Consider the following 23,180-nt stretch of genomic DNA (forward strand, 5'->3'; position numbering starts at 1 on the left):
ACACTGTTGGGGCATGATAACTGCTTGTCCACAGCCATTGGGCTCACTGGACCTGTGGGCACCAATTCTGCACTTGAGATATCACCTAAGCTATAATGAACATACCGTTCCCTGAAAATTTCCATATATTTGTGTTATAGGAAAGCTTGAGCACATACGTCTTATTGCAGTATAATGGCTTAAAAGTCTGCACAAATTAATAAATTATTATTGATACTGTATTTTAGTTTTATGACTTTTTTTTTTCTGAATCAGAAGTTTGATTAACTGTCAACCATATGACTTGGAACAGCAAGTTTCAGATGATCGTAATGTCATCTTTAGCAAACATAACTGATTCCCTATCGTTTGGTCAGCAAGTGCATTATGACAGAAGCAGGTTATGATAAAAAGATCTGTTGATGTGTCACAGTCTGGCAGTACCATTGCTACCAGTCCTGATGCTTGATGTACCACCACCTGGTCCTACCACTGCTACTAGTCCTAACTGTTGGTGTACGACCACCTGACCCTGCAGTTGCTACCAGTCCTTATTGGACAGTAAAGAATGGTAGGATGACTCACCGGTACAGAGAGAGACCAGGTTGCTGATGACAAAGGTCATGAGGATGCCAGTCATGCCAAAGTAGCAGTACGAGATGTCATACACAGTCTTGCCCTCGTCCCTGCCAGCACCACACACCATATTACACATTTGCATTTGAAAATAAATTCAAGAACTCACAGGCATAGCCCTACTCTTTGTCTGTACAGTACTTTCTTTCAAAATTATGTTCAAAGTCTAGCTTGTTCATTTGTTAAATGATATTAAATGCATCCGTATTGTGACAAGGGAATAGTGTTTTGTTTTAAGGCTTTATAAATATATATATATATATATACATGTATAAATATATATATATATATATATTTGTTTTAATTAAAACCTGATAACCTGTCAGTGTTGGGTCCCTGGATTGTGAAATCAGTGGTTAGGTTACTGATGAGACTGGTGTTGGGCATGGCACTGCTGATGTTGCTGACACTGGCAGTGATAGAGGCATTGGCGAGGTGGAGGAGATTTTCTGGGCAGCCATCAACAGAAAGGGGGAGACGAGGGGGTTGGCCTCCCCCTCGCAGAAACTTGCCCACCACCACCCACAAGTTGTAACAGAAGGCAAGCAGGAATCCCGACACAGCACCCTGACGTGGACGGTTTTATCAGGCAAGGCGGTGTGTGTGATTAAACATATGTATATATATATATATATATATCCATCTATCTATCTATCTATCTATCTATTGCCAGACGCCATAATCCCGTACAGCTATACCATGTTGAGTACACCGCTTCCCGTCCGATCAGCGAAGTTAAGCAACGTTGGGTCTGGTTAGTACTTGGATGGGTGACCGCTTGGGAACACCAGATGCTGTTGGCATCCCTACGTGTCAAGTGGGGTTGATGGAGGATTAGTGCCCCTCCCTGTAAAACAATTAACTCTAAGCCCTTGGCCACCCCGTCTGGGATACATGGCGTCTGGCAATGAATGAATGAAAAATATATAATTATGCAAATTCTATATGTACAGTAGATGCATGGTTTAACGAACTAATTCAGCCAACCTTTATTCCGTTTCTCGAAATTTCTGCAAAATCGAGTTTCGTGACCAAGACTCAAATAAGGGAAACTTTTCCGGTATTTTGAGGTACTTCCTGCTAAATCCCTGAAGGCAGTGGTCAGGCCAAGGTACTGAATGTGCACCCAAACATAACAATCTATGCTGACTCTCAGTGCTACACGCAGCAGTCTGAACCCATAATTAATACCCCCACTTAGATGCATTGTTGTGTTCATGTTAACAGTGATACATACAATAATGGTTTTGTAATAAAATATGCACACATAAAGAATAAGATGAGGATAGTAGCAAACAAAGTACAGTAATATATATAGTAAATAGTGTATAGTAAACTACAGTAAGACTTGCCTCCAAAAGTAGAGGTTCTGCTCTTTTTTAAGAAATATGCCTGACACAGGTAGCCATACTGGCCCCCCCCTCAGACCTGTGTCAGGCATGGGGGTGGCTTAGTCACTGTCAGAGGTGCCCTCCATCAACACTCAAGGTGGTACAGGGGAGCATCAGAGATGGCGCTCCATCTTCTCAGTTTCCAATTTCTGGGCAAGAGAAATCCTCACCCTCTCCTTCTTTTCCCAAACCTTAGGCATGGTTCATAAAATTTTTGGTTCAATGAAAAAAAACACAAATAAGGCCACAATACCAAGGCAAAGTCGCACACGCATGGAGCAGTTTTTTTCAGTTGGGGGATCACATGATGACTGCATGGGCTGAGCGACATTGCCAAGTCCCCGTCGCTACCCAGGCAGCTTGGCGGGGACATGTGGCAACACTGCATACCGCTGGTCAGGGGAGTGTTTCAGGTTTGGGCTCGATGACATGCTCAGTTTACTGGACTTTTTCTGGTAATTTGGGGGGTTTTTGGAACAGAATTTCCTTTAAACAGTTATACTCGTGTTAACAGAACTTTTCCTTTAAATTAGAAAAAAAAAATCCAAAAAACCTGATTCTGTTATCTCGGGCTCTCTCTAAATCGATGTTTGTTAAATCAAGCATTACTGTATACGGTATATATATATACAGTATATATATATATATATATATATATATATATATATATATTCCTACTCTCATCTTAAATATTGGGACCAACTGCCTAGCCCCAGGCTCCTACGCTCTTCATAGGGCAATGTAAGATTGGATGATGGATGGATGGATATAATCATCATCATCATCAGCCGTTTGAGTATCCACTGCAGGACCGGCCTATCCCGACTGAATTCGGGACAATACAGCCAATGTATGTCTACCAAGTGGCTTAGGCTATCTGGTAGAGATTGTATGTAGGGTGAGAAGTGCTTGTAAGTGTAATTGTAGTGTTGGAGTGGCTTTGGATGTGTGTGTAGTCTGTGAACCAAGTGTAATCGGCCCACGCAAGTCGAGTGGGTGCAAGCATACTTTATAGTAAGCGACACTGGTTCAACCACAGCACCTCTTGTGTCTGCCAATGCAGTGCGTGGCTGAGTGAACACTCCCAGAGTTTATTACCCTGGTGGGGCGTGAACCCTGGTTCACTCGTGTACGAAATGCACAATCTACCACCGTAGCACAGAGGCTTATATATATATGTATATATACTGTATATATATATGTGTATATATATATATATATATATATGTATATATACTGTATATATATATGTGTATATATATATATATATTGTATATACACACACACACACACACACACACAGATATTGTGGGTGGAAAGAGCGTAACTCTAGAAAGTGATAGATGGTGGAACTTCAAAAAAAAAAAAAAAAAAAAGTCAACAGGGATCCAAATCTTAACCTCTACAGAGTTTTAGTTACCTGTACTTGCAGTCTTATGGGTGAATATTGTTTCTTTCATATTTCGTCCGCAAGGTTATCAGTAACTGTAACTCCATAATGGTTGAGATCTGCAGTTTACCCTCAGGTGTGTCACACACATAACTCACTTTTTTCACCTTAAAGGTAGCTCAAAAATTATTTTTCATCATATTTTTGCCTATCAGAAATATCACTGACATAAAAACTAGGTATCATTGGCTGAAAGAGGGTGTCAAGAAATTGGAGACAATAAACCAGAATAATATTATCAGTTGAGTAAGGGATACCTGTACTGTTGTAATAACCGAACTGAAACTTAACAAACTAATCACACTGTCCTGGCCGAGATTCGATCACAAGCCCTCGCGCTTCATAGCTGCGCAGGTTACCACTGAGCCAAAGAGAGGATCCCTGCTTTGCCTCTAAGCAATGCAGGCTTTTATAGACCCCATTACATCACTTTATTCACCCCTTGGTGATTAATTTGATCAGTTTCAAACACACATGGTAGCGTAGCGCATTGGAGGCCATCATTGGGAGCGCTGCAGACCACATCGAACAGCTCATCCCCGGGATGTAACGACTAGGACGCTGCCAGCTAATCAGCTAACCAACATCATTGCCTTCAAAACCTCGCCTCACATCCCACACCGCTGCCAACCAGTGTAATAACCAAACTGAAACTTAACAAATTTATCACACTGTCCTGGCTGAGGTTCAGTCTCAGGCCGCCATGCTTCATAGACGCGCACGTTACCAGTGAGCCAAAGATAGAATTCCCACTTTGCCTCAAAGCAACGCAGCTTTCATAGACCCCATTACACTGTGTATGGTTCAGATTCATGGTAATATCTCCTGGCAGAGCCAGTGGACATTGGCTGCTATGCCATCTATGAATGATATCTGCCCACCTTAGTGTTGACCCAGGGTGTGCACATGCCAGCCAAGAAGATGCCTTGTAGTGGTCCCATGACAGAACCAGAAAAACTGCTGATGACGTGAAAGATGTTGCCCAGCTGACCTGCCACCATGCCTATTAAGATGCCCGACACACCTGCCACCACAGCTGCCACCCCCAAACCAGCAGTAGCAGAATATAATTATGGTTCATTCACCGTAGCTTATTTCACATAGTTGAGTGGCATAAAAAGATTGTTATGGCTATACATCCTTTCCGTGGCACTTTTTCATGACTTGCATCATATTCTTATCTCATGCTACTGTATAGCTCAGTCTTCAAGATGACATGATGGCAGTTTTAGACTGAGTTAAAGTGAATAGTTTGTAGTTATTAACAAGTGGGTGAAAGACAGCTTTTTGCGTGTGAGAGATGGAAATGGCTGGGAAAATTACAAAATTTATGATGCAGTTTTTTAGTTTTATACTGGGATTGCCTGCATGAGAAGCCTGAAAATAGCATACATCATTAGTAATCAAAAGAGTTATTGGAAACAGGACAAGAATTCCTTACATAAAAGTTTGAGAACTCTCGTTGCTGAAGCACTTGACATTTTGCTGAAGTATGGGATCTCCTTAAGAAAGTCTTCCCAGATCAGACATGCTATAGCGTTGCCACTGCTCGAGAGTGAACTGTTTTAGGAGATAATAATTGAGGACAAAACAATGATAAATAAATACAAGCCAGATTAAACATTTTTTTAATGTTTGCTACTTGTGTACCCTGTGTTGGAGAGAATTGATATCGTTGGCAGGAAGAGAGAGTCTGAGGAAGACTGGTGCAGAACTGACCATTTGTACTCATCAAAGATAGAAAATACTGATTAACTGTCATCTTCAAAATTAGTTAATTGGCTATTTCCATGTGTGAAAAGGAGGAAATGAATAATCTCTTGATAATTTATTCTTAACCTTTTTCACAATCCTGCCAGGCTGGAGATCAGAAGCAGCAGAAAGGGCAGACTGAAGAAACAGTTTTGATGCTGATCAAATTTGTATGTGAAGGGCTGAATAGAAGTTAATTCTTGACGTTATAGAGTTGGATACAAAAGAAGTGTGAATAGGTAGGCGAGTGCTGCATGCTTGTTGTAAGGGTAAACATACAGCACAGTTTAAAAAAGAACAGTGACACTACAGTAATGACAGTATAGGATGGGTATTTGAATGCATCATTGTAATGGAAAGAAAATAATAGGAGTTAATGATGAGAGTTAATGTGACCAAAGGCTTTTAATTGCACTCATTCAGAAGTGCTGTATGTGGAGTGCTCTCTCTCTCTCTCTCTCTCTCTCACACACACACACACACACACACACACACACACACACACACACACACACACACAGTGTACTCCTTATGGAGGTAAAGAAGGCCCCTGTGCAGAGTTGACAGCTATGCAGGGCTGAGAGAAACACAGTAAGTTTAGCACACCCATCCTCTTGGAGTCTGTTTTTGCTAAATACATGTTGTGAGCTTTCCAAAATATATCACAAAGACAAGTGACATTAAGAAAGTTTAGAACCATTTTGAAATTGCTGGACTGTCTTGTGTATTGTTGAAGATTAGAGAAGTGTTGTGTGGAATATTTAGAACAGGGGTTCCCAAATGGGGGTAATTTGGACATATTGGGGGGAGAATAAACAGCTAAGACCAAAATACCCAAAGTAGCCTTTTTGTTGTGTCTAATATTTTATTGTCAAATGGTTTTTGACTTTTACTTCATATTTTTGATGTGTAAGGACAGAATTTTGGTCCTCAAATGGTTATCACATTACCAGAAAGTACAAAACCTCTAACATATTCCAAAAGCTTTTGTAAAAATCATCTTAATACTGCATGATTTCTCTCCAAATGTAGACAGATAAGGTAGAATTTATGGTCATTTAAATTAACTCACAAAAGGGGGTGGGTAATCATCCAAGATTTTCTTGCAGTAATGGGCAGTGACCAGGAAAAGTTTAGGAACCTCTTATCTAGAAAGATGGAGACTGAGTTCTGTGACATTAAAAGGAATGTTTCTTCTTCCCAGTCAAAAAGAGTACATACTTCAGAAGTTAAGTCTGCCATACTGTCATCCTATTGTGGTTATGCTGACTGTTGTGGTAAGCACAGTGAGAATGGTGGAATTATCAGACATTGCATAGATAAGGCTAAGAGTACAACTGAGATTGGAGAAGAATATAAATTAAAAGAAGGAATGGCCATCCTAGCACTGACCTAAGGACACCCCCGTAGACAGCTGCCACAAAGATTCCTGGAATGCCAGTGAGGTAACCCAGCTTCTCCATGACCAGGTAAGGGATGATTTGGTCAGGCTTCTGTATCCTGCCAGAGGTCAGGGGGTCACAGTGGCTGTAGGCAGCATATGCCACCAGTCCAGAGAAGAAAAACAGAACCCACAGTATCCATATACCAACCAGGAAAAACATGCACAACCTGTGAGAATAAGAAACTTAGGTCCATGTGATGTGGCTTAAGTATAAGTGTTGTGTATTTTTGTCTGATAGCTAACCTGAAAAAAAATCTTGTTAATTGAGTTACAGAACAGCAAGAGATGGATGATATGTTCCTGGCATGGATAAATGAACCCTCCAGTAGGCTGTGGTTATTGCCAGTAGTTATTAAAAAGACACTAAGAATTATTTGGGCTGCTGCCGATAGGATGGCAATATGTAATACCATCAAAGATGGCCAGCCCTTGTCATGAATAGATGACTCCATGCAGTGTCTATAGATCCAATATATTCTCCACCCTCAGTCTGCAGTGGAGCTACTGACAAGTCTCCCTCAACCAAGAAAATAGCGGGGAAAACTGTTTTGCCACCAGTTATGGCAACTGTACCAGTTTACTGGCCTCCCATTGGCTTCAACAGTAGGCCAGTTACCTTTACTCACCAAATGAAATTAATCCTGAGTAGGATCATATGGAATGTGTGTCTGACCTGATTGCATGACATAAGCATCTTTGCCTCACCTAGCAATAACACTTACAATGCCTAGACTGGATTTTCCTCCGCATCAAGCAATCTGGTCTAACACTCTGACCAGCAATGTGCACTCTAGGTGGCAAAGCATCAGTTTCTTACCTAGGCCATGTTTTCTCAGCAAAAGGAAATTAATCCAGACCATGATAAAGTGGTAGCCACAATAATAGGACCGTGCCTCATCCAGATCATCTAACCAAGATCTCTTTCCTAGGCCTCACTTCATACCACATGCTGTTTATTTCAAAATTTACTTCAGTCATCATGTTAGTGCATCATTTCATCTTATCTTTGGACTGCCAGCCCATGTTCAAAACCCTCAGAATGTTTTCCTTCCGGAATTGGCTATGACCTACCCAGTGTATAATCTCCTCTTCAGAATATACACCATCAAAGTGGACCTGAGCTGAGTTGACTGAACCTCTGTAGAAGATCTAAGCAGGCCAAACTGAACAAGTGTGGATCTAATTGAACTTGAATTGACTTGAAGATAAATGTATAGTATATGAACAACCTAAATGGATCTAACTGCACCTGAAGTAACCCAATTAGCCTAAGTTCAGCCTGAATGAATATGTGACCAACCTAATTGGACCTTAGTGGAACTGACCAAATTAGATTGGAATGTTCCTGACTTATACCTAAAGTAATCTGACAAACATCCATATGAAATGGATTTGAATGACCTGAGTAGAGTTAAATGGCCTGAATGAACCTAACCGGACATAAATTACCATAATCTGACCAGAATTGGCCTACTAGGCCAAAATGGATGCAGTAGGCCTGACTGGACCTGTAGTAGTTATGAACAAAAATTGACCTAATAGTTCTTAATGGACCTTACTGATACAGATGAACCTGAATTGATCTGACCGAGATGTCTAGATGTACAATAGAGGACCCAGATGAACATTCAGTGGCTTGAATAAACTGAATTGGAGTTTAGTTAGTCAGAACTAAATATAATGAACCATTGTTGACTACTGGAATTGAATTGACAAAATGGATATTTTACTGGATCTCGGCCTGCATAATGTAACCAGAACAGTAGATGTAACTGCACCTTGACTAGCTTGAACTAAGTTATTCCCACAGTATATAGTTCATTCAGAAAATTATTTGCCATATCATTTGCTGTTATTCATACATTTATGCTATTTGATGGTCATGCTGGCTTATGCTGTTGCTAGAGAGAGACAGCTTAATGTTGTGACACCATCTTAGCTGGCCAGTTCAACTTCTTAATTATTATAAACATCTCTCGGCTTCATACCTTTTCCCCCAAAAGAGGGTAGTGTACTGCTGAACAAGGCAGTTTCAGCTTGCAGTTCACCAGATTCACATCCAGCTGAGTGTAAGGCCACAACAGCATAAATTTATACCGGCATGACTCACATATTGTACAGCAACTAAACACATAGCAATGTAGATGTGTTCTCCAGAACTATAATCGTAAGTGAAAATTCCTCAAAGTGAGGGTTATGTTCGAGCATGAAATTATTATCTCAGATTTCAAAAATCATATTTTAAATCACTAATAAGTTAGAGTACAGTAAGACAGTAAAGTTAATTAGGTAAGTGGAAGTGTTTACACATTGCTAGGCTAAGGCACAACCTGTTGGTTGGTTGATGTGCTACAAGTGCCATATACACTGAAGTTTAGTACATGAGGAGGTTGTTTGGTTGAGTCGTGGAGTTCATGAAATCTGAAATTTAGTAAATGGAGGTCCTTTATAAGGAAGGTTTACTGTATGTTAATTATTAACATTATTATTTAAAGCTCAATACCACAGCTGACTGATCACATAACCCCATGCTTGATTGCCATTGATAGGTACTGGTGTACCACATGTATGGAAAAGAGATAAAGTATACATTACATACTGACCCAGAGTCTGAGCTAGTAGCTGATATCTTGACTGAAAAAGTGAAGAAAAGAGTGAGGAAAGTCATTACACGGTGATCTGGCAGGCAGTTTTTTTTTTTTTTTTCCTCGAGAACTATACCTAGTCAGTGAAGGAAGGAATATTCTGATTTTCTCTCTCTCTCTCTCTCTCTCTCTCTCTCTCTCTCTCTCTCTCTCTCTCTCTCTCTCTCTCTCTCTCTCTCCCTCTCCAGAGGAGAAACAGAAGTCTGAAAGCTTGCAATGTTTTTCCCTCCAGGGAAAAATAGATGAATGAGTGACAGATTTAAAATCCATGCATTTTGAGGTGCCTAAACACATTCCATTTAAAAGACTTGAGATCATTGGCAGAAGGAAATACAGACTGAGGAAGGCAGTTCCAGAGTTGTGTTGCTTACATGAAAGACTGAGTATCAGTTAACTCTTGCATTAAAGAGCTGTGAACTGGTGTGTTAACAGTGCCTGTCTTGTTCTGTGTTAATTAAAATGTTTCCATCCTCTTAACCACATTGTTAGGGTTATTGACAGTGTAGAGAAATTAACTTGACATCAGTGACATCTAACCATTTTGCTGTAGTGAGAGTGTCAACAGAGGCGAGCCTCTGGTAGCTGGGCTGGCTAATCCCAAGGACGTTCACAGCTAAATAGAAGCCGAAGACAATAGTGGACCAGAAGGTGTAACGCGTGAAAGGACTTGTGCTCAGGCTGGGGAAAAAATAAGAAAATTGGAGGTTTGAGTGTTAATTGTACTTACTCTATACTTATCTTCCCACATTCTTTTTCCCACAAGTAACAGAAGTGATTACCACTGTTAATTCTTATCCATTTTGTACGGTTTCAAAAATTCTGGTTAATTGCATAGTGTAGAGAACATAAGAGGAATAATATATATATATATATATATATATATATATATATATATATATATATATATATATATATATATATATATATATATATATATATATATGTAATATTATATCTGTCTATCTATCTATCTATTGCCAGACGCCATAATCCCGTAAGGGGTGGCCGTTTGACTTTGAGTTACTTGTTTTACGGAGAGGGTCACTAACCCTCCACCAACCCACTTGTTGACATGTAGGGAGCTAGTATGGTTTGGTTATATGGTTACCACCCAGCGTTGTAAATGATTTCTTGGCTTACAGGAAACCATTTGGCTTGTCACTCAATGTAAAGCCACCTGTAAAGGAAAGAAAAGCAATAAGAAGTGACAGGAAAGATGGGAGAAATAAGAAGAGAGGAGGGCAGGCACAGAAAAAGAATGATAAAGACTAAGGAAGAAGTAGGCAGCACTACATCAAGTGAGTGGATGATGGTCGCCACCACCTACCACTAAAAATATTATATAATATTATATATATATATATATATACATATATATATATATATATATATATATATATATACATACATACATACATACATACATACATACATACAGGGATGCCCCAGTTTAATGATGCAATCGGTTAAGCAAAAACCCTGCGTTAGGTCGAGTATCGAATCTCGGGGTAGATGTAACATGTAAAGTATAGGGATGCATTTTTGAGCCTTGGGCCTCCTAAACCAACCCAAGTGAGTCCAAGAACAAGTTTCTGGCTAACCAAAACCCCCAAAATAGCTTTAAAACAAGCTAAACTAAGCCTGAAAACAGTTTATAACGTAACCCAAAAATCTATCTATCTATATCTATAGCCTGATGCCCTAATCCCGCAAAGGGTGGCCGCAGACAAAACGCCTCCAAGTCGCTCTGTCACCCACCATTTGACTACCCTCCCCCCAACTCACCCCCCCCACCCTCATATACCTCTCAACTCTATCCCTCCACCTCATCCTCGGTCTACCTCTCCCTCTCCCTCCCTCCACCTCACCTACATACACCCTCTTAGTCAGTCTTTCATTCTCCATTCTCTTCACATGTCCAAACCACCTCAGTGTATTTCTCCTAATCTTCTCAACCACATCCACATCCACCCCACAGCGTTCCTTCACTTCTTCATTCGTCAACCTGTCCCTCCACGTCACTCCACATGCTCCTCTCAAGTAACTCATTTCCACTGCTCTCACTCTTGACTTGTTCCCCTCTTGCAAGGTCCATGCCTCGCTTCCATACGTCAGGGTAGGGATTACAATACTATCGTGCAGTGACTTCTTAACTTCCATACTCACCTCCCTATTTCTCATCACTGCATTCAGTGTACCAACAACCTTCCTTCCCTGCTGTACCCTTTCACACACCTCATCCCCCAGAGTTCCATCCTTACTCATCACACTACCCAAGTACTTGAATGCACTCACATTCTCCATATCCTCACCATCCAACCTCACTGCACACTCTGTGACTTCATTCCTCTCAAACACCATAACTTTACTTTTGTTTACATTAACTTTCAGATTCCTCCTCCTACACACTGTCCCAAATTCATTCACCAAGCCCAAAAATAAAATCAGAAAATCATTAAAAATAAGTGTGGATAAATCAAACTAAGCAATCCGTACTCCAAAATGACAAAGTTCACCCCACTTATGACTAAATCACATTAATCTGAGTCTAAAAACAGTTTATAAATCAACCTAAACACAATATTTAAGTCTAAAATATAATCAAAATTGGTAAAAAAAAAAAAAAAATCATCGTTATGCCGGGATTTGCTAATTTTTTGGCAGGGGAGGGTGGTATTTCTACTCCCATTGCTATGCCGGGGTAATCTTGGCGTCTGCCTGTAAATATATATATAATGTATACGGTGTATATATATATATATATATATATATATATACAGTGCTCGTCAGAAGTATAGAGCGCCCTGCGTCCCTCCTGAGAAACAAACCTTTCAACATTGAAAAAACATATAAAATGCATTTTATTTACCTTTAGTGCTTCGTAGGGTAGCCTTTACGTTTCTTCACGGACCTGAGACGTCTTGGAAGTGAAAGGGCGAGGCTCCTGAGGTGCTGGAGGGGTATTTTGTCCCAGGAGTCACGAATGGCGGCTTCCAACTTAGGCAGAGAGCTCACGTCTTTCCCTTGGAGACTCTTCTTTACGAGGTACCAGAGGTTTTCAATGGGGTTGAGGTCTGGGCTATTTCCTGGCCAGTCTGTCATGAATGATACCTCGCAGTCACGAAGCCAATTGGTGACCGATTTGGCCTTGTGAGCAGGTGCACCGTCCTGCTGAAACACTCGTGCACCTGTTAGCTCGAAGGAGTCTGGTAAATGATCACACAGAAGCTCCAGGTAAACATCCTGATTCACTCTGATGTTCTTGGGAAGTACAACAAGCTTCCCCAAACCCTTCCCTGAGAAACAACCCCATACCATGAGTGAATCAGGATATTTAACTGTGCTTTCTACATACCGTGGGTCAAGTGGGTCACTACCTTTGCGTCGATACACACGTGCTCCTCTGTTACAGGTAACACTAAACGTTGCCTCATCAGACCACAACACTGACAACCATTGCTCCTCACCCCAGATTAGATATTTATTAGCAAAGGAAAGCCTACGAATTCTCTGGCTCTTGGTGAGAAGAGGCTTTTTCACAGGCCTGTGACTTGTGTAACCAAGCTCATGCACCCTACGAGACACTGTTCTCACTGACACCTCACCAAACACTTCCGGGTTGCTCTCCTTAATTTTCCTTGCACTCACACGAGGATTAAACTCCACTGCACGTTTTAAAACATTAACAGACCTTGGGGAAGTTTTCCTAGGCCTACCAGACCGCGGTTTCTTTGTGGGAACTGCACCACTGTTTTCCTCCCGAAACCGCGCACACCAACGACGCACTGTCGATCGTGCCACACCAACCAATTCACTAATTTCCTTTGTCTGGTGGCCTGCCTCCTTTAGAGCAATGATCTGGGATATGATTTCACTCGATAGTTCACGGGTAGGTGCCATAACAAAGTTGTGAAGGCCAGAACACTGCGGGACACTCGGTAAAAAATGGCGCAATTTGAGAGGGACACTCGGCGGAGTTCCTCTCTCTCAGGCAGCCCGTGGGCGACTGAGGCGGGAACCAACCAGCGCGTCGGAAGGCCCCAGGCTACCGTGACGTCATGCTCGGAGCTCAAACTTGTGGCTCAATTCTTACCCCCCAGAATGGGTGATTCTTTTTGGGCCATAAGTATTGCGCGCCTGGCGGACAACGCTGAATACTTCTGACGAGCACTGTATATACTGTATATATATATGTAGCAGCCGTGGCTCAGTGGGTTAGAGCGCTCTGCTCTGACGGAGGATCGAATCCACCCAAGGGTCTTTGGTAGACAACAGGAAGGGCATGCGGTCATAAAATGCTACACGCTCCAGTCCAAAAGTCCTCTACCCAAGGGCAATGCCTTAGCCCTTTGGGGATACCTGGCGTAAAACCAAAAAATATATATATATATATATTTATGTATATACTGTATTTATATTCAGTAAACCCTCGCTTTACTGTATGCCACTAGACCGGATGCCAAAGTTAATGAATAGTTTGAGGGCTCTTGGACAGACTGTTGCACATATCCCTATTGGACAACTTTGGGCCCACCGGACACCTTTTATTTATTTAACGCGTGCTGTCCATTACATGAGGCGTATGACGCAGGTCTACAGGATCGCCAACTGTGCATGGGGAAACTCAACATAGTTACTAATACTGGTAGTAGTGTTTACCACTCCCATGGTGTAGTCATGAAGAAATGCTATGACTATCTGTTAATCTGTCTATCTATTGTCAGACACCTCAATCCTGTAAGGGGTGACCATGAACAAATCTCCTTCTTGTCACCCTGTCGAATGCCACTTCACTGCCCTGCTTCAAGCTAACACCCCCCTCTCTCAGATACAGTACCTCTCCACTCCATGCTATGTCAAGGGTGTGAAATGGGCCAAGTTAGTGTAAAGTGGATATAGTTTTCATTTTTAGTACTAAAATATGCCATTTTACTCACTGATGTTCCATGATATGCTTGAAATCCCACTCCACTGGGGGGACCATCAGACTTGCCGGATTATTGGCTTTATCGGATTAGGCTTCCTCCCAGTTGATCCAGTATAGAGAGGGTCTACTGTCTGTATGTGCTTTAGCATTAAGCAGCTTAACTCTAATTTTTCATTATCTATTTTAAAAACGTAGAGCATGCACCCTTATGCTCCAAATATAAAACAAAAATAGATATTTCCTCTTAGAAGAATTGTACTCATAGTGTAAACTTGGGCACTTTCTGTCAACTGGCATTTGAGTCTTACTTGAAGAATTCTATCCTGGAGCCCTGGTCAGCTATGGTCCAGACATTGGCCAGACCAATTTCGTTGCAGCAGATGATGACCACAAGTAGCATCCCACCGAACATGAGCAGCGTCTGCATCACATCGGTGTACACCACTGCCTTCACACCACCCTGCAACCACAACCATGTACATGAGCAGCATCTGCATCACATCAGTGTACATCACCACCTTCACACCACCCTGCAACCACAGCCATGTACATGAGCTGCATCTGCATCATATCAGTGTACACCACCGCCTTCACACCACCCTGCTACCACAAACATGTACATGAGCAACATCTGCATTACATCATTGTACACCACTGCCTTCATACCACCCTGCAACCACAACCATGAACATTAGCAGCATCTGCATTACATCATTTTATACCACCGAGTTCACACCACGCAGCAACCACAACCATGAACATGAGCAGCATATGCATTACATCATTGTACACCACCACCTTCACACCACCCTGCAACCACAACCATGAACATGAGCAGCATCCATATCACAAAAGTGTACACAACTGCCTTGACACCGCCCTGCAACTGCAGTTACAAACTCTTATGCATACTCAGCAGTTACCATTTGTGTGGTAATATTATACTGTATATTTCACTTAAATGTAATCTGCTTCATTGGAATAATGTAACAATTTTTAAAGGCATCAACAGTAATTGCAACTATGATTTCTGGTTTCAGTAGATGCTGATTATAAATCTTGAGAACATTCAAAGCTCATATTATAGTGAAAACAAATTAAACAGCAACCACCCAATTATCTCTTGCAACAAAAGCAGTCATTGGTGTTATTCAGCATTTCATAACAGATGATGGATTTCATTTCTAGGGATGAACCATTCTGAAAGATTATTTTTTCTCTCTTAAGGTAGGGCAGTGGATGTTGGAGCGGCCTTAGTGAGAGAGGGCAGTGTTTGGAAACTCCCTGTACTGTTGTTTTCTGATGATACTGTGTTGTTAAGTGAAGATGAAGGGGAGCTGCAAGGCTCGGTAGATGAGTTTGGGGGAGTGTGTAAGAAACGGAATCTAAAGGTGAATGTAGGGAAAAGTAAAGTTACGATCTTTGAGAGAAGTGAAATCAGTGAATGTACAGTGAGGTTGGGTGAGGAGGAAATGGAAAATGTGAGTGCATTTAAGTACTTGGGTAGTGTGATGAGTAAGGATGGAAGTTTAGAGGGTGAAGTGCTTGAAAGGGTACAGCAAGGAAGAAAAGTTGCTGGTTCCTTGAAAGAAATTATAAGAATCAGAGAAATGAGCATGGAAGTGAAAAAGCTCTAATGTATGGAAATGAAGCTTGGACCTTGCTGGAGGGACAGAAGTCAAGAGTGAGGGCAGTGGAAATGAGTTATTTGAGAGTAACATGTGGAGTCACATGGAGAGACAGACTGACAAATGAGGAAGTGAAGGAGCATTGTGGTGTGGTTGTGGATGTGATAGGAAGCATTTGAAGAAACACACTGAAGTGGTTTGGCCATGTAGAGAGGATGGAGGGTGAGAGACTGATGAGGAGAATGTATGTGAGTGAGGTGGAGAGGGGGTGAGGGAGGGGGAGGCCAAGAATGAGATGGAGGGATGGTGTGGAGAGGGTACCCTGTATATGAGAGAGGGGAGTGTGAGCTGGGAGCAAGGCAATGGAATGGCGGGGGACAGGGTGACCTGGAGGCGATTTGTTGTGACCACCCCTTATGGGATTAAGGCGTCTAGCAATAGATAAATAGATACATTTTTTAAACAGCAAATGAATTTACCCATCAGGGTTACTACCAAGAGTCCACAGGTCAAAGGCCTTCTTGAAGGGTATATTGAGTGAGTCTTACTCTCTCCAGCGTAGGATTTTTTTTTTTTTTTCTTAATCATCTGCAACTTCCAATTCACCTGTATTTTATGTGATAAATTCAATTTAGCTTACGAAAGGAGAGCGTCATTAAGAGTACAACCTCAAGTGAACAAATGTAATACAGCATCCCAGTTTTCTTATGACCAGTCTATACTCACCTTAGGCAGAGGAAAAACAGCCTGTGAAGATAGGTATTATAAGTTGACTGGTTTGAGTGTGACAGTCGTTTATTTCAAAACTTTTTATCAAAGAACAGCATAAATATGCGTTACTTATAGATCTAGCATCTTTTAGATTTAGGTAAAATTCTACTCCCAACCAGTCCCAGATGGTTGTGAGTGTGGAATAGACTGTAGTAGTATGACAATCAGTTTTTCTTTTTGTCATTTTGACAGCACACATGAATAACATGTTCATTTACTGATTAGAATCATATGCAGAACTGAAGATACTTAGTCAGATAAGCATTTACTCTGCTGTATGATGGACATTAACAACACCTGCACAGTCAAGGATGAGCTTTTTTCACTATGTATTGGTCACTTCCATGCGACTCACCACAGAGATGTAGAAGGTACACACGAGGCCCATGAGCACGATTGAGCCCCAGATGGACAGGCTGGTGACAGTGGAGAGGGCCAGGGAGGGGGCATACAGACACACACCCATGTAGAAAAACTTGGTAATGAGCTGACACATGGATCCCAGGAGACGCACTGCTCTTGATCTGAACCGCAGCTCCAAGTACTATAAAAAAAAGTCAGGTGCAGAAACAATTTTAAAAGCCTTCCATAATTCGAATTATAAGCCCAGCTTAAGAATAAGCACAATCTGACTTTGGATGCTCCGGGTAAAACTGACAAATATTATGGAACACCTTGCCCTTGACCTCACCAGTTACCCCTTGTGATGTGTCACATACACAAAAGCCTAGGAATGCTGGAAAAGAAAAATGTGTTGATACCTCTGGTACCGGAGCACTTTCTGCCTGCAGCCCACTTTGATTTCTTAATTCATCCCTAGACTAGTTTGTCCAGGTGCATAAGTATTAAGCATAAACAGTAACAACCATTCCTGTAACTCAGTGCATAATAAATACCGTTATATCCATAACCAAAGACTGTACATGAATAAACATTGCAAGTTACATACACACCATTTATTGTAACTGACAGGTTTTCAACCCTAAGTTAGACTCCTTATTTATTGTTACAATTAAGAGAGATATAATAAAACCATGGTTAATGTGTCAGTTTTTTAAACCACAAGATCCACAGTTGGCATTCTTAGGTTTCCCACAACCCAAAATCTGCAGATGATATTATTTCCATGGGTGATTAAACAGCTGTGGGTATGACTTGACTAACTAGGATTCATCTTGGCACTGACCTGATTGATGGAGACCAAACGGAGATTATAGAAGACTGGGAGAGGTATTTGCTGGACCATGATGCAGCCGAAGATCAGTCCTACCAGAGATAGGCACAGCTGTGACCCATAGAGATACACCTCCGTAGGGTTGCCTGAGGGAGGAGTGAGGGTGTGATGGTCAGAGGACTGGCCAGTCATTCAAAGGACTGAAGTGACTGAGGCAGCTAAGTGGTTTGGAAGACTGACAACACTGACATCAGTATATTAACGTGATGGACAGTCTATTGAGAATCGTAACCCTCATTTTTAAGACAAAAAGCAACACGACAGGGTATAACACATAGTGATATTACTGTACTGACCTAGTATGGAGATGGCAGAGATGATGCCACCAAGGAGTGAAAGTGCCACAGGGAAAGGTGACATGGTGCCACTGCCCAGCAGGTAGTCATGAGTGGACTCTTTGCCATGACTCCTGTAGGCAGTCCACACCCCGATGCCCACCGACACCACCAGCATGAGACTGAAGAGAACGTAGTCCACCGCGGTGAACTGCATCCCAACCAGACTTTCATCCCCGCTTGATGTCATGACTGCACTGGACCACCACTAACACTTGCCTACACGGACAGGATTATACAGGCTGATTTATGTCCTGGCAAGGCTTTCATCTCCACCCTATTTCATTTCTGCACCTGGCCACCACTTATACTACCACTGCATAACTGACAAAAAAAGTCAATTAACCCAAAAGTACATTCCACCAGACTACAGCATGCAACTGTTAAACCATTGGCTTAAAATCAAGCCCCTATTTCTGTTTAAGGTGCAGACTGTAGTAAAGAAACCCTGCCCAAGGGTCCTATGGTTGGTCCAGGAATCAAACCATCTTAGTTGTGAACCGAGTGTGCTTTCATTTACATCACTCTCACTGTTACCTAAAAGGACAGTGTTACTTACCATATAACTGCCGGCTAAACTACCACTAGTAGATCCACCACAAAGCAGATCAGTGCACCTTCCAATGTGTTGCAATACCTGGTGCCTCATTCCCTGTCATTATGACATAGCATCCCATTGTCTGTTTCTGCTCTGTCATGGGCACTCTCATTCATGGGCACTCACATTCGTCCTTTAGGAAGTTAAGCACTCCGATTTCATATTTATAGGAGTTATTGTGTAAGTGAATAACATGAGACAGCATTTTTCAGCAATATTAACACTTATAGCGTTTCCACATCCAGCATCGGGCTTGACATACACTCAATCTTAAGTAAACAGCATAGAAGCTCATACAAAAAATAATGTTATTTATGATGCCACAGTTGTCAGAAATCAGTAGCATGGTTTCATATAAAGTATATGAAAATACATTAAAGTCACTATAGAAATCATTGAAGAATCCATGAATACAATTATAATGTGTAATTAGCAACTCCAGTTTACTGAAGTTGAAAAACAGAACCTTAACTCTGTTCATAAGTGCTCAGAGTGTTTGGTGCCCATTAGAAAACTAGTTATATTCAACACAGTTAGAAGTAAACACCACACTGATGTCCAAATAAACACATGTACTGACTCTGTACTAGCCTCACCTACTAGACCAAGCCACTGTGTGCTCCTGAGAGTCTTGGGCAACACACACACACACACACACACACACACACACACACACACACACACACACACACACACACACACACACACACACACACACACACACACACACGGATGGACATAATCACTGATAATAAAAGTCAGTGGCCACTGCTGGGTTGACCCTGACCCTCATGACCACTGCTGTTAAAGTTGTTATTGTGGTAGTTTGGCAGTGGATAGAGGTTGGAACAACTTGATAGATAGTAGAGAAGATTTGTTGTACTTTAAGCTGATTCATATGATGGGTATTCTATCTGGGTTGCTGTATTTATTGTATCATACTTTGTCCTGTTTCCAGTACCAGCACTCAGGCTCATCTGGCTCTCCTGACTGAATAAAATCATCTGGTGTTGCTGGAATAGAATGATAGCATTTTTTCAACCATGAGAGGGTTAATAATGTTATAGTTTGTCAGTGAATGGCAAGACTAACAATTCAATAGACTGAAGTGAGGGAAGTGGGCCATGATTGACTAGTATGAATTGTTCAAATTATGCCCACATAAGAAAATGTCTGTTGAGAAAGTACAGCATTTTCAGCCCAACTTAGATCCTCTTCATGAAAGTGACATTCCTATTCCTGTGATTAATTTATTCTGGGCATCATATTCATTGTCTTTGCGCCTCTTGCATTGGTATTTGTTTTTGTGATAAATTTATTCCGGGTGTCAAATTCATTCTCTTCCCTCTTCTTTCTTTCTTTTTTATTTCTGTGTTAAATTTATTCAGTGTGTTATGCCCATTCACTTTGCTTTGTTCTGATATTGGCATTAGTTTATTCTGGGTGTTATATTCTCTTTTCTCCATTTGCTGTGGTTTTTGTTTCTGTGATATTCTAGGTGTCATATTAATTTCCTTTGGTGATCTTACATGTATGTGGTGGTAGTGTCTGTGTCATAGTAGTGGTAGTGATGGTAGAGGTGTGGCATTATCATGTTGCCAGTGAGGTTGACAATGAGGGTAGGCATCAGGGTATGGCCATATGATTTCTCCACATCACTAACACTTCCTCCCCCTGTCCTCTCTCCTCTTTGACCTTTTCCTTTTCCATTCTTTCCATATCCCTATTCCACCTCTAATCTCCCTCTACTCCCTTTCTCCTATCCTGTATGACATCTTCTACTTCCATCTTGCATCCCCCCCCCTTCTCTCCCTCTGCCCCCTTCTCTTCCCCCCATCATTTGTTCATTGTCTTTCCCCACACCATATTTTCTCTGTCCCATCATCTTTCCATATTTTATTTCCTTCTCTCCCTATTCACCTTGATCTGTGTATCCTTTTCTGTTCCCCATCTCTCATTACTCATTCTTCATCTTCTCTTTCTGTCTCTCCGTTCACTCATCTTCTCCATTTTCATCTCCATCATTTCACTGTTTGGGATGTATCTGCAGAGGTGGTTGCATGCCTTCAGATGATTGATCTGCTTGGCCAGATAGACTGGGGTTGCACAACGACAGCAGCATAATGTAAATTATTCATATGTATATTTGTATACAGTATATGTATCATCATCATCATCATCCAGACCTCCTTTCCCACCCTAGGGCAGGGTGAGGAGTAGCCATGTCCAGGTGGCATAAGCTTGCCCAGTTCAGTGGCCACACTTCCATTCACTCATCATTCAAGCCCATGGAATTGGTTTCATCAGATAAGCCAATAAAAATTTCACCATGTTTTGTAGCTTCACATACCAATCCAAATGCTGTCATATATATATGTCTATCTATCTGTCTGTCTATTGCCAGATGCCTTAATCCCTTAAGGGGTGGCCACAAACAAATCGCCTCCTTGTCGCCCTGTCCCCTGCCATTTTGCTGCCCTGCTCCCAGCTCAAATGTTCTCTCTCATATACCTCTCCACTCCATCCCTCCATCTCATCCTTGGCCTTCCCCTCCCTCGCCCCCCCCTCCACCTCACTCACATACACTCTCCTCATCAGTCTCCCATTCTCCATCCTCTCCACATGGCTAAACCACCTCAGTGTGTTTCTCCTAACATTTCCTATCACATCCACATCCACACTGCAACGCTCCTTCATATCCTCATTTATCAGTCTGTCTTTCCATGTGACTCCACATGCTCCTCTCAAATAACTTGTTTCCACTGCTCTCCCTCTAGAATTCTGTCCCTCCAACAAGGTCCAAGCTTCACTTCCATACGTTAGAGTTGGTATCATAATACTGTCATGTAGTAACTTTTTCACTACCATGCTCACTTCCCTGTTTCTTATCATTGCTTTCAAGGAACCAGCAACCTTTCTTCCTTGTTATACCTTTTCCATCCTTTCCCATCACAGTACCCAAGTACTTAAACTCCCTCACATTTTCCATTTCCTCCTTATCCAACCTTACTGTACATTCGCTGACTTCACTTCTCACGAAGACCATAACTTTACTCTTCCCTACATTCACCTTTAGATTCCATTTCTTACACACTCTCCCAAACTCATCCACCGAACCTTGCAGCTCCCCTTCATCTTCACTTAACAACACAGTATCATCTGTAGACAACAGTACTGGGAGTTTCCAAACACTGCCCTCTCTCATTAGGGCCACTCCAACATCCACTGCCTTACCTTGAGTCTCTATTATAACCCCATCCATTACAGAGTGAACAACCATGGAGACATGACACATCGCAGTTTCAGTCCAATCTTCAAGAAGAAAAATTCACTCAGTTCACTATCCACAGCACTGCAGCCTTAGCACCCTCATATTTACTCTTCACAGCATTCAACAACTTCCCATCAGCTCCATATATTCTTAATACTTTCCACATACTGTATATATGTATACATTCATATACTTGTGTGTGTGTGTGTGTGTGTTCTCTCTCTCTCTCTCTCTCTCTCTCTCTCTCTCTCCCTCTCTCTCCAGCCATTATATTCAAAGAGAGGTGAGAGTGAATGCCTTTTTCCATGTGGTATCCTATCTCTATTTGTTTAAGTAATGAAGAAGTGAGGGATTAGTAGTTACATTTTTCATCATATTCATGTGCCATACAAGCTGCAAGGTTGCATCCAATCAAAAGTAGGGAGGGATGGGGGTTCCCAGATCTGTAACAACCTTGTTTTTTTCCATTTTTCTGTCTAATAAGGTGAGACACGCCAAGCAGATGTGGCCCAAAAGGGTCTACATATGAAGGATGGTTGGGGTTTATTGCTCATGTGCTCAGGGGCAGTGAGGAACTGGTCATTCTTGCCGTAAATGTCTGAACTAAGTAGCCTAGCCCTGGGTCCTTTTGCTCTGGATAGAGCAGTAAAGGATTAGGTGACAGGTAGATAGGCACACATTTATACTGAAACCATTTTAGGTTTATCATCATTGTCTGTATTCTTTTTGGTGTCTATGATTGTTTGATGGCACTAGTTAAGTTGACCTTTGCAGTCTGATGATGCATATTTTCTTTTCTTTTTCCCTCAAGAATACACAGATGCTTAGCAGTTCCTTTATTAAAACAATACCATAAAATCTATCTCTCTGTCAATAGCTCGACTCCCTAATCCCGTAAAGGGTGACCACAAACAAAATGTTGCAAAATACTTTAGAGAAATGACAACTGACAACTGTGCTTTAGGGAATAAAATATCAAGGTGACATTAAAGTAGGGTACTATAAAGCACTAACATGGAGGTGATGGTAAAGTAAAAAACATAATAATAAATAATAATAAAATGGCAAAAGTACAGTTACTCTTCAGTTTTAGTACAACACACATCTCCTACCATATTA

The 23,180-nt window shown here is 41.5% G+C and overlaps 1 protein-coding gene and 1 non-coding gene across 2 annotated transcripts in view; one reads left to right on the forward strand and one right to left on the reverse strand.

Annotated features, from left to right (window-relative positions):
- Positions 1-18,349, reverse strand: part of LOC145393675 (sodium-coupled monocarboxylate transporter 1-like) — a 154,530-nt gene extending 136,181 nt beyond the window's left edge. The window contains exons 1-11 of the mRNA XM_080267725.1: positions 18,154-18,349; positions 17,810-17,943; positions 16,979-17,167; positions 14,533-14,684; positions 9,835-9,975; positions 6,601-6,819; positions 4,898-5,016; positions 4,338-4,492; positions 935-1,182; positions 565-665; positions 1-52 (exon numbers count right to left, since the gene is read on the reverse strand). The exon at positions 1-52 is cut by the window's left edge and continues 122 nt beyond it. Coding sequence (XP_080123851.1) covers positions 1-52; positions 565-665; positions 935-1,182; positions 4,338-4,492; positions 4,898-5,016; positions 6,601-6,819; positions 9,835-9,975; positions 14,533-14,684; positions 16,979-17,167; positions 17,810-17,943; positions 18,154-18,349 — 1,706 coding nt within the window. The remainder of the gene's footprint in view (positions 53-564; positions 666-934; positions 1,183-4,337; positions 4,493-4,897; positions 5,017-6,600; positions 6,820-9,834; positions 9,976-14,532; positions 14,685-16,978; positions 17,168-17,809; positions 17,944-18,153) is intronic.
- LOC145393951 (5S ribosomal RNA) lies at positions 1,300-1,418 on the forward strand. The gene has a single exon (XR_013896301.1). It is a non-coding gene; the product is annotated as a 5S ribosomal RNA (ribosomal RNA).
- Positions 18,350-23,180: the final 4,831 nt, after the last annotated feature.

Source organism: Coenobita brevimanus, chromosome 25, assembly GCF_032717465.1.
Source record: "Coenobita brevimanus isolate Jiangsu-jjx chromosome 25, ASM3271746v2, whole genome shotgun sequence".
In the NCBI taxonomy this organism is placed as follows: Eukaryota; Metazoa; Arthropoda; class Malacostraca; order Decapoda; family Coenobitidae; genus Coenobita; species Coenobita brevimanus.